General features: G+C 42.3%; 1 protein-coding gene across 6 annotated transcripts in view; it reads right to left on the bottom strand.

Annotated features, from left to right (window-relative positions):
• Positions 1 to 5,395: 5,395 nt before the first annotated feature.
• The window catches only part of LOC139989611 (glutamate receptor ionotropic, kainate 2), a 160,534-nt gene continuing 153,605 nt past the window's right edge, over positions 5,396 to 12,324 (bottom strand). For 2 of the 6 annotated variants that reach the window (XM_072008039.1, XM_072008034.1), the window contains 2 exons: positions 9,344 to 9,632; positions 5,396 to 9,032 (listed from right to left, as the gene is read on the bottom strand). In XM_072008039.1, the coding sequence (XP_071864140.1) occupies positions 9,026 to 9,032; positions 9,344 to 9,632 (296 nt within the window). In that variant the 3' untranslated portion in view covers positions 5,396 to 9,025. Of the gene's footprint in view, positions 9,033 to 9,343; positions 9,633 to 12,324 lie in introns of those variants that run through there. The other 4 variants (XM_072008036.1, XM_072008038.1, XM_072008035.1 and 1 more) reach the window with 2 other exon arrangements.

The raw sequence follows: 12,324 nt of genomic DNA on the forward strand, positions 1-12,324 counted from the left end.
CTCATAGCATTTTACCATTGCTGGATATTGATATAATGTGATATAATTCCTATATTCGCCGTAGTAAATCGCAGAGGGCGTAAGAAATACTCTCATTCTTCTCAAGATCGGTATTTCAGAACGTGAAACATGAAGTTTCATACAATGTTATGTTCTGTACTTAGTCAATGCTATATTGTTTGCCTTATCAATATTTATCACCTGAAAGCAGTGTCATAAATATACGACTATAAATACAAACTGATGCACTAGCGTATAGCAATTAATTTCAGAACACTAGTCTTCTCATGTCTTGGAGGATCGTTGATTTATGCTTAGCCTATTGGTCATGTACTTAAGTGTACATGTACCTTCCTGAGATGCTAGGTACATACCTTTACAATAATGGAACCTCAGACGCTTATCTTTCATAACGCTGCAATGTAAATTTATGATCTTCAGGATGATAATTCACTCTTATCGATCCAGGTTTCTAGAGGCGATAGAAAGGATAACGTTTTAGGGATAGATTAGATAATAAATTTTCTAAATTTTAGATTAAGTAAACGGCGAGATTAATGACGCGGAATTTGTAGAAATATTAAGGAGGGAGAGAAAATTCAACGTAGCTTCGCTTCAAAGCTTAATATCAAGACGCCTTTCACAAAGCTACTTTTAGAAATTTAATTGCGAATTCCTCGAGCTTTCGCTGATGCTTGATGTGAAAAGGCGAAGCTGTACCATGATTCGCAACATAGACTTTTAAAGAAGGCGCCGACTGTTCGTGACGTTGATGTCTCATTACTCGTTTTCAAGATCCGAATCTCTAGAAATATCGATGGTTTCCTGCTCTAGAAACGTTTCGAGCTTTGCGTGCCGATAATGGAATATTCAGCGATGCCGTTGCAAACTTTCCCATGCGTTTCGTCGTCCCAGAGAATTTCCATTCGTTACTCAACCACGCAAACTGTGCCTGACGAAAGTTGAATCGTTACAAAAAGTTTGGAGGGCGAAACGTCGCGCTGAGACAACGACGAATTCTCTCCTACTTTAGAAATTGTCCTTTGCGCCGAAAAGATAAGCCTTCAACATTTCCGGGAAATTCCTATTGCAGCGTCTTTTGCACTATTTTTTCACTGTTAAAATTCTTGCTTTTTAGAATTATTGGCCCATTTATTTCTAGAATGATTGACGCATTTGTTTTTAGAATATCTGGCCTATTTATTTTAAAAATAATTTATTTATTCATTTTATGTATATCAAAATTCGTAAGGTGTCGTGGATCATCTTATATCTGAGCATAGACCCAATAATAATGATCGACGAATATTTAACATCGACATGTTCACGATAAGAAGAACTTCTGACCAATGGCCCCAGTCATTCCTCGTATTTTACCAGGTAATAACGCGGCAGTCTTCCGGAAAGTCACGATTACCGGTTGCGACCAGAGCAGCGGGAAGTTCATCGGCTACCACTTGTCTTCAGCAAAGATTAAAGCTGTAGAAGCGTGCCGTTTCTTCCAAGTACACGTCGATAGTAGCCTACAGACACAGCAGACCAAGAACCACTCCTTAAACGGTCCGCTCATTTCGTACGATTGAGACTTCTTTACTCTTCCCTTTCCTTCCTGATGACACCGAAAAAAGGGTGATAGTCTTGTGGGGCAAATGCCAAAGAGATAACGACCTACGTAAAAACTCGGGGCGTTACGTTACGCTCGATTTACTTGACCAACGGCAGGTAGTGCGCGTTCAAAGAAACAGATATCCTTTACATTTCGCAATGGACCCGGTCAGAGATAAGCAGGTTAAGTGAGACCTATCTCCTAAGGTTGGAATGAGGAACGATCGAGATGAAACACGGCTCGAAAACCATTGCTTTTCGTTTTGGGTGTTGGTTATCGGTTTGTTTCGAGTTCGTTGCCACATGAAACGAACCTATCATTTGATTCTTCTACTCGACAACATCGTAATTCGATGAAGTGGCAACGAAGTGCAAATAGAATGAGAATAAAGATGCAACTCGACCGTATTTAGATTTTAATTACGCGGAAATTAACGCTACCGGAAGTGTTGAAGTGATCGACACTTCTAGGAAAACTCTACATCTGGTCTTCGTTTTTCTCAAGCGCCGAGATCATCAATAACGCATAGACAAAAGAATGCGTCGACGACAGACCATAAGCGGCACACGTGCGACGTTGGCTTCAGCGTTTTTTAGTCTCAGGGTAACATTGCTAGCTTGCGGATCTGGACCAGCTTACATTGTATTCCACACTTTGTACTTTACATTCACAATAAACGTATACTTTCAATACCTTACAATTTACCCACGCGTTTCTTTGATTTCCACATCCATCGCATAACCTTAACAGGAAGGAACAATTGAATTACGACTAACTCTTATAATTATAAGATTGTTCCAAGTTATGTGACGTTGAAGTTTTTAATCACTTTACCCATTCATTCCCGTTGACATCGTATTCCCCTTTCATTAAGAGACGTCTGATTAAATCGCTGAATAACCGGAATCAATTCGACTTTCTTACTTTTAACGATATAGAAGGTGGAAAGCAGGGATTGCTCTTTCGGTCTTTGTCGTTTTTATCGATAATTCCATCAATCCGTGGCCAAACGGTGCTGCTGGAACTGTCACCACAACCCGTGCAGATCCATCACGAAGCCAACGAGAGACTGCGTTTGTCAATCAACATGCAAATCGAAAGTTCCCACGCTACCCTTGGGGAATCTTTAAATTTAATCAGCCGGCATTTTCCTCGCGTATTATCTCCGTCTCGTTTCTGTTCATTACCACAACGTTGCCGAGAATGGTCGAACCCCCAGGGACGAAACTTTTACTCGTCCGGTCTGATTAAACGTCTCGAAAGAAGCTTTCTACGGGAACCCTCGATGAGGATTCTGTCCGTTCTGTTCGCGCTTAACAAATGAGAAAATAGATTTCACATTCTCGATTCACTAACGGGGATCCAATGGCATTATGGATATACCTGAACGAAGCGATATAGTAAGATTGGACATAGGATTGGTCCATGTAAAACTGTAAATTATACTTTGGAGGCTTCGATTTTATGACTGATCATCGAACTGTTAACGATGACAGAAATTCAATGGAAAAAATTACTGACACAGGTTATTATACTTTTTCGTAATAATCTGACATTCTTGTTTCTTAAAATGTATGGATATCGATGAGTACTTACGTGCCAGTTTAGCGATAATAAATCACTCGTTATAATCTAATCGTAAAGAATGATGGAACGCGAAATGGTGTGTTTGAGGAAATTTCGAAATTGACGTGCGAATCGTTTGATTCCCAGGATCTTCCATCTCGTTATTTCTCATTTTTCTTCTCGCCTCGTCGCTCCTCTTTCGTCCGTTAAACGTTAACGAGCTATATATTAAATCGCCGCCACTCGAAGATGAATTATTAAGAAATAATCGTTCGATACGAACGGCTGTCGTCGTTACGTTAACAAGCATCTGTCTTACGTCCAATTTTTCAACCCTTTTTAGACCAATTCCACTCCCTTCGTTCCATTATTCGCAAATTAGACGCGAAAGATCGATTCGTCGTGCTAAATAACACGTTCCTCCTTGTAATTGACTAACGAGCCACCCAAACGATCGGACGCAAAAGGTTGTAGATGAAGATCGTGACGTATACTTTGAAGCATCGGGACATTAGACGAGCTTTCAATTTGCTTTATCGTTTCGAAACGTGATATTGAAGGAAAATGGGGAAATTCTGTCAAAAGGAAGGTTCCTGAAAATCGAGACATTTTGTCTGCTGGTCTTTACGTCGTAACGTGTCGCTAATCAAAAGAACACGCTATTGATTTTGTCTTGTCCTCTATCTGTCTATATTTATCCTGTCCTACTAAAAACCTACTGCTCCAAAATTCCACCGTAAGATCCATTCAGCGTTTCTTCTTTCATCGTGGATAACAAGACCTCGTGTTCTCCATTCACGACGAAGCTGAACGTTCGACGACTTGTTCGTATTCCCATTAACGATCGAAGAAGCGGCAGGAAAGGATGGAAAGGGGAGAAGATTCATTTTATGGCGTAACGATATCGCAAAAATTAACGAGTACGCGTCGATTGGGAAACGGCTGAGGCTCGATAACCGACGGCGATTCTTATTCCTTTTCCGGCAGGCCGCTCTTTCGACGATTCTCTCCCCTTTCATCTTTTTGCCCTCCGCAAGGAACGACGAATGGCCCAGATTTTAACGGGCTCCCTTTGACGCGGCGCGGTTAAATGAATGCAATTTTCAATATGGGGCGATGGAAGCCAGCCACTTCGCCGTGACAATTTAGTTCCACGTCTGAGATCCTGAAGGAGCGAACAGCCGGAAACGCTATAAATAGAAGAGAGCATATTCGAACAATCTCGGGCCAATTCCATTGGTAGAAATGATATTTCGACATAGTTGACGGAAGTAAAGTGTTCTTGATGTATTTTGTTATATCATTTAAATTTTTTTTTTCGTATAAAGGCGGAAAACTAATTCTTGATTAATGATAATGGTAATGTAAGTCACACGGAATTGCAAATTAGAGCGTTGATAATCAGTGTGCTTGAATAGTAATAAAGAACAATTAATTTTAAAGCAGCATTTAGCAAATTGAAATTATTTATGAAACATACTATTGTCAAACGCAGGCTCCAAATTCAATCCGCGAAATTGCACTTTGGATTCACTTAATTATATTCGAAATTTACGCGAAGCGGAATTAAATAAAGCCACAAGTGTTGTTTGACCAATAAACGTTCCGACTCTGAACAAAACTTTCCCTGGAAACGATTCTCATTAATTTCCATGATTCGATATACGAGATGGAAACTCGTATTGGGTCAGCGGTGATTGAAGTCAACGAACACGCTATTAAGTGGGAAGACGGTGATATTCGAGAGACATCGATAGGCTGGTTTGATAGTCCCGCGCAGGAAATGAGATTTGCATAATTAACGTAGCGGTAGTGGTAAACGAAATTACGCTGGCCAAAGGAACGTCGGATCGATCTGAATATGTATCGAGGAATAAGCGATGATGATTGATGAACTATCGGTTCACTTGTCATTTTGTCCACAATGACATCGCTGTGTCCCTCTGTAAGCCTTCTGTCCTGGTTCCGATGGAATCGATGAATTTGTTAGCAGAGAAACGAAATCGCTGTTCATTGCTCCAGTCGTTTATTATCGTTCTCGTCGAATGCTCGGCTACGAAAAAAAGGAAGATGTCAAGGGAAAGGTACATACAAGAATTGTGTGTTAAACTTGCGAATGATAGGTGGAATTTGTCTCACGAGGGTTTGGGACATGGGATCGTTTTAATCGTGGTTTGACTGAGAATGGATGAATTTCGTACGGAGATAGAAAAAGTGATAATATTCAGTAAAACATGTATATAACAACATTTAATTGTCTGTCTTATTTCGGAGAGATATGTTTAAGTTGACGATTCACTGCGTATCACATTCACTCGATCGAGGAGCTGAGAATCGAGAGAGGAGAAACTCTTGCAATCGTTGATCGACGAAATGAAATTTCCTTTTCGAGCTCTCAGAGCCTCCATCGCAAAAAGAAAGTCAACGTATTTCCAATTGCTACGCCAAATGTAGAAATGTCTAGATCGATTAAGTAAATAAAATTTATTTATTGAATAGTGGCACACCTGTGATGACGCGACAAGTATGTAGTTATGAACTGTTGAACACTCTCCTAACCAGCACCTCACTCCTCAATTCATTCCCTCCCGGCAACGTAATATTCGTCGCAATAATATCCCCCTCATCTCCGCAAACGCTTCCGCTCTTCAATTTTATTTCATCGAAATATCGCAATCACGATGATTTCTAGTCAGCCCTCTCTTCGAGAACGAATCGTGCCCGCAATTTATGCGCTTCCGGCGTAGGCAAATCGAAATTCCGATCGCGACCTACGAACCAGCCGAAATGAGAGACACGAGAACAGACAAAGAAGAACGAACGTCGGCTCGATAAACCCACGTGTCTCGACTTTGACGAGGGTGAGTCTCTTAATTAATCGACGCGGACGAAGAATTCATTTATCAGCAGGCTGGGATTAGTGTTCCTCCGAAGGCAATTACGCGAGCATCCCATACCCGAGACTCGATTATTTCGGGAACCATTGAAAATTTCTTGCCGTGTCTTTTCATTCGCTTCCGACAAAATGAACTCTTCATCAGCGACGTGATAAAGTTTCGGCAAATGTGTTGATTAATATCCACGACTTTCAATTACGCCCTCATTAAAATTATTTATGCAAATGAGAATATACCTATTTTTCGGCAGCGCAATCATAATATTTGTCGCTGTTCTCGTTTGAAAACGTTCGCGAGGAAATTTGTGGTCGCATCGGTCGTCTCATTATCAAATTACGCAACGTCACGCGATCGATAATCCGACGTAACTTAAAAATCATCGTCGCTGTTTGTCATCCATGACATCAGTATTGATTATCCTTTTTTCTGGCACGATTCGTTCCTCTTTCTTATCACACACGCTCAATCATACACCCTTACATCCCCTTCCCGTTGATATCGTTAATAACGTTTTAATAAAACCGTCGAACGACGTTCATTTCTCTTTTTCTTTCAACAAACATAGCTTCTTTTGTATATTCACAGTATGTATGTGTTTGTGTGTATCTATTTGTATGTTTGTGTTTGTTTGTATGTGTACGACGCGGTGCGCAACACTAAAAACGCCATCGAATACGCTTCTCGATAGCGGCGTCAGTTGTTCGAATTTCGTGAAAAAACGGTCACTGTACAACGTATCGTATCGTCTCGATAATAAACTGTCGATCGTGTCAAAATATGACTAGGTCTCTTACGTGGCTACGCACTTACCTATGGCATTACATGTAAACTAAATTTAAGATGCGGGTATGCGCGCGTACACCGCGTACCAACGTGCTCGTGTACGCGTCCATACGTGTGATCTTTTCCTTTATACAATCGTCCGGTAAAAGTATGTTCTATCGTGAATCACCAATCGCTGAACAAATTCGATCATGTACAACCGTGTCTATTATAATACAGAATGCCGTCGAATCAACGAACTATTGCTCCAAGCACGCTTCCTCCGTCGACAGGATGCTCTGGTCCGTTTTCTACAATATTTTCGTACGATGCATGTAACAGCGAGGAGGATTCCTGTATTCGATCTTTCGAGGCTGCCTGGCACGCCGAGAAATTCATTCGCAGAATTTGTTCCTCGTCCTTCCTTCCGTTGTATAAAACGCGTGAAAAATTCTATTTCGTGGCGCAGTAGGACCCGCAAAGTTGTTGTTAATCCATCGTTAGCGACTGTACTCGCGGACACAACGGCGCGGATACAAAGGTCAGGATGCAAAATCGTAAACGCTCAGGTAACGCTTTGGAAATTTTGTACTACGTCCTCCGATTCGTCTCGCTTCTCGCAGGAAACGGCCGAGGCTGCTCTAGTTGTTTTTTTTCTTTCTTTTTTCTAATTGTCTATAAGACGATAAATTTTAATTCATCTTCGTTCTTCCTAGTTATCTCTGATCGTCTTGGTCGTTTGGTCGAAAAGATGACGACAGTACACCCGTCCTAGGCCATTAATCTTCGTTCGTAAACACCTCGTTTATCTAAATCTTGCTCTCTAAACGTATCCCACGTATAGTCTTCGTTCCGTTCTTCTTAAATAGTACTTCATTGTGCATGTTTCGTGTAACATTGCGATCGAGTTCTTCCGAATCGAAAAATCTTCGTTGGTCACGTCGACTCTCAAGAATCGATCTTTCGCGAAGGTGAACGCAAGGATCAGGTTTTAGGCCGTGAATTCGAATAAACACGCGGCCGAATTAAAGCTTCCTCTTTGTTCACGTCGTACTAGATCGTTTGACTATGTTAGGCTAGCTGCTGGCAGTGATCACTATGAGTTTTGGTCCGAGTCTAATCACACGTATCGTGGTCGTTGATCGATAGTAACATGGTTCTTTTCCATCACTGGCTGCGTACGAGGTTACTTCTTCAGCGTGCCAAAAGAGAACCCATCGTCCGAGTTCTCGACCTCGTTTCTGGCTCCATTATCGATATGTTTAGCTTGGAAATCGGCCCGAACCCATCGCATCGGGCAGTCCGGGCAATTGAATCGGCCGTTTAACCACTATTCGACCCCCCTTCCCCCAGCCTCGAAAGTCCTCGCCTCGAGTAGCGAACGATTCGCTCACCCGATTGATTGGCGTTGCACACGGTGTTTCATTTGCTATTCAGCTTCGTCAGGTCGATGGAACGCGGTCGTTTGGACGGTGACGCCTTTCGGTCGCCGTGCAATCGATCCTGTTTTATTAACGTCCGCTCGAGGAGCATCCACCTCCGGCATCGAACAATACGGATTATTCGTATCAAACACCTCGTTCTACGATCGAACTCTCATTTGCAATCAGCACGACAATTTCATTCGCTATTTCGAACGAACTTCGTTCGATGTCCACCGTTCGTTTTTTATCTTTTTGTAAAATGGTCGACGTATCTCTATCGCGTTCCATCTCGATCAACGTCTCTGTTCGTGTATTGGTAACATGGTCCTCGACACGATCTCTCGTCCTAGATGATCCATACCGATGGACCGGTTTTTTTGGCACACGTCGCAACTTGTCCACGTTCGTTCTGTATTTTACTAAACGAATCTACATTGTTGTGTCGTCACGTGGACAGTCGATCGATCGATGATCCAACGTCGCCGATGGCACAAGCCGGGCCGCGTTGTGGTCGACTCAGCCGCCCCGGCGACTACATATGCTATAAGCAGGTCTCCTTTTGGTCGACCACGTTCACTACTATCGAAGCCTGGGTGGGCAGTTCCTTTTGGACGGGCACACCTGTCGGCACCTCCTCGAGTATTGGTCAAAGGGTCGTGGTCCTCGATACAGCCGCCGAGGGCGGAGGCGGTGGTGGTGGCGGCGATATTACCACGTCTGGCTCACCCGCCAGGTCGCAGTCGAATCTCCAGAGAATACTCTCAGGATGGTCACCTCCTGCGCATCAAAGACATTTTTTCCTATATTCTTTTCTTAAGTAGTTCTTTTTCTCTTTCATATTTAAATATGGTCGTTTCACTGCTTTTTCATTGAAAATTTTTTTATCTTAACGTATTATTAATGTTCTGTTTCTTTCGACGAATATTTCGTCGAAATTTATAGTTTTAGAAATGAAGATCACGAATGATACATCTCTGTTTCTCACGTGAGAGCAATTTCAAGATCTAATAAAAAAAAATGATTTTATTTCTTTTGGGAATCTGCGGGTACTCGTATCACGCGTGGGGAATCATCCGGAAGCAACTAACCTTGACCCAAGACGATGTTTGAAGAGCCCCGTCTCTGCCTCGGTGGGGGTGGTTGGTGCTTGTGCGTATGACTGTGACTGTGGCTGTGTGAATGTGAGTGGCAGTGTGTGTGACGTGTGTGCGTGGGCGTGGCTTTGCACGGTGGTGGTTGCTGTTGTTGCTGTTGCTGCTGCTGAGGATGAAGATGAGGATGAGGCCTGTGCTAGGTGTTCCCGCCACGGGCCGCTCCCACTTGATCGAAGCTCAATGATTTCTTCATCTCCGTCATCGACAACGCACCACCCTCCTGCTGAGAAAAGAGGAAGCACAGGGTGTTAGCTATATCGGGGTGATGATTGGTTGCGGGTAATCCTTTTCGGTCACCCCGAGGCCTCTCTACGTCTCGTAGCTATGAGCGAGCGAGTTATTAAAAGTTGCCAGGTCTCGTTAAAACTTGTTATAACTTTTTCCAAGCTCCTAAAGGAATTTTCTCCGCCTCGCGTGGGCCTACGTATCGAAATCGTTACGCGTTATGGTTTCGTCCTCGCCTCTTTCCAACGAGTCTCTACTGCAATCGTCTCTAGATTCGTTACCGTGCATGCTCGTTTTCTATTTTTCTCTAGATCGGCTGACGCTTCAATTTTCCCGAGATTTACGGAATCTGCCTCGTATCGATTCGAACGACCAACGTTCAGCTGCGATTTCCCGAAAAAGGAACTTATTTGTGATAAAAATATGTATACGTTTGCGAGGATCGAAATTCAATAAAATATCGGCGAGCAAAGGCGAGAGGGACTTTCCTGAAACTGTAGTCGCATATACGATAGATTCTCTTTCTTTTTTTTTTTTTCCCCCTCGTTCCAGAGAAAAAGCGATGTTGTTGCGGAACGAGGGAATGAACCGTGCGAAACGCAGGCCGCTAGTTTGGTGGAAGCGAGGTCCGCGCTTCCGCGCGGAAGCGTTGTGTTCCGAACGTTTCGGTTTTGTCCGAAAGAGTAAGCCTGCAAATAGAACGGTTTGACACTAAATTTTTCGGTTTGAATTTTTGGACACTATTCCGGTACTTTCGACTCGGAAACACCGATTTTCAATCTCTTCGAAAGACTAGAAAATTTTTTTATTGGATACACGGTGTAATTAAACTACGCGAATAGCTAAAAAAAAACAACATAGAACAAAATAGATTGGAACCAAATTTTTTACTTAAGCTTTTGAAGGTTGTTTTCGAGCTTTCGAACTGAAAGCGGTACTCCTAAAATCTCTTTAGATCTTTAGAAAAATTGTTTATTACATATAGAAGTGGAAGAGTTCAACTACACGAATAAAGCAGAGTCCATAAGAAATGATCGAGGGAGACCTCTCTACAGTTTCTAATCAATCTTCGCATAGACAAATCGTACAATGTCTATTGAGAAACACCCATCCCTCATGGAATGACGGGAAACTCGTTTGTTTTTATCAAAACGAATCAACGGATGAGACGATAGAAAAACAAGATCGTCAGCGAACTTCCGAGAGGTTTAAAGTATTGCAATAAATATTCTTCGTGGATTTTATCATATCGATAAGCATCGTGTCGCTGAATGAAGTATCGAAAGTGGAATTCGGAATTCGAGACCGAAGCTTTCCTTTCGTTCTCGCTGAAACCTACAAAACTGGAAATCCGATTGGATCATAGTTTTAAGCCGTGGAATTTTCCAACGAAATTCTACCGAGCCGCTGATCCTGTCTCGTTTAAATTGCAATTAAACTCTAGTCTGAATAGCGGATCTCAAAGTGAAAATCTATCTCGAATTTGATTTCTATCAAGTACAGGAAATTATACTTTATTTTAAAATCGACATAACGAAGCCGGTTACGATTGTCCTATAATTAATTTCCAATTGAACATTGCAAATGTATAATTCATCGTGATCTAATTAAATTCAACAATCACTGTTACACAACTTTTTGAGACTTAAGCCAGGTAACAGAGAAAATTTCCGTCCGTGTTCGTGGAATTTGTTCGATAGCAGAGATACGAGGGAAACGAGTTTGATAATTTTCGTTTAGTTTGTTATTTTTTCTAACAGAATATTGATGATCGGTGTTCTCTCCGTAGTCGTGGTTACGCACATTTCGAGATATTCCGAGGACCTGCTGGCTGGCTACGTGGAAACGAACTTGGAAAATGTGATGTAGCTGGGAAAAATCACTTCCGACACGATCAGAAGCACCATTCACGTGAGCTTTCGAGCACGGCGAATGGCTTCGCGTCGGCTACGTTCCTTTTCCAACCGCTGTTTAACGAACACTCTATTCTATCGTGTTGAAGAGCCGATATTCGCCGTACTGTAACGGCAAGCAACTTCGCGAAATCAAATTTTACGAGTTACTTAACGCTATGGTATCGTATCGATATCCCAATGGTCCGGAGAATTTTCCTATTAAAACCGAATGTTCCTTCTTGTACCATATAGGGAAAAGATAATTTCGAATAAAGAAATAACGAAAATAGAAATAATTTGAAAAATGGTATTCCTTCCTGTTCCAATTTCAAAACGTTTCCTTATCCTTTCTGGTATCGATATAAAGTACCAAGCGTGGCACTGTTCTTAGATTCCCTTCACGACTGTTCGTTTGCTTGTCTTGGAACGGGCGATTCGACAAATTCGAACATGCACGGCAAAACGATCGATGCCGGCGAGGCAGCGAACAAACGTTGACTAGAGGCGTTCGACTGTACGACGACGAATTTGAAGTGACGTCGTCGTCGCGTTGTATCGTATTACGATCGTTCAACAGAAATACGAGGCATGCAACCAAGTTTTATACACGCGCCCGTACACAAGGGCGCGTATGTCGAAGCGATTACTGCGAATGTAAGCGTGCGTGACTGAGAGCTCCGCGCCAGTTGTGATTAAACGCGCGGTGCTCGTTTCGCTAGTAGTAGCAAGATACATTGGACCGTGCCAAAATGCAGAACATACAGTATTTACGTATTCACGTACAGAGACGAATAA

This window comes from Bombus fervidus, chromosome 8 (genome assembly GCF_041682495.2).
Source record: "Bombus fervidus isolate BK054 chromosome 8, iyBomFerv1, whole genome shotgun sequence".
Lineage (NCBI taxonomy): Eukaryota > Metazoa > Arthropoda > Insecta > Hymenoptera > Apidae > Bombus > Bombus fervidus.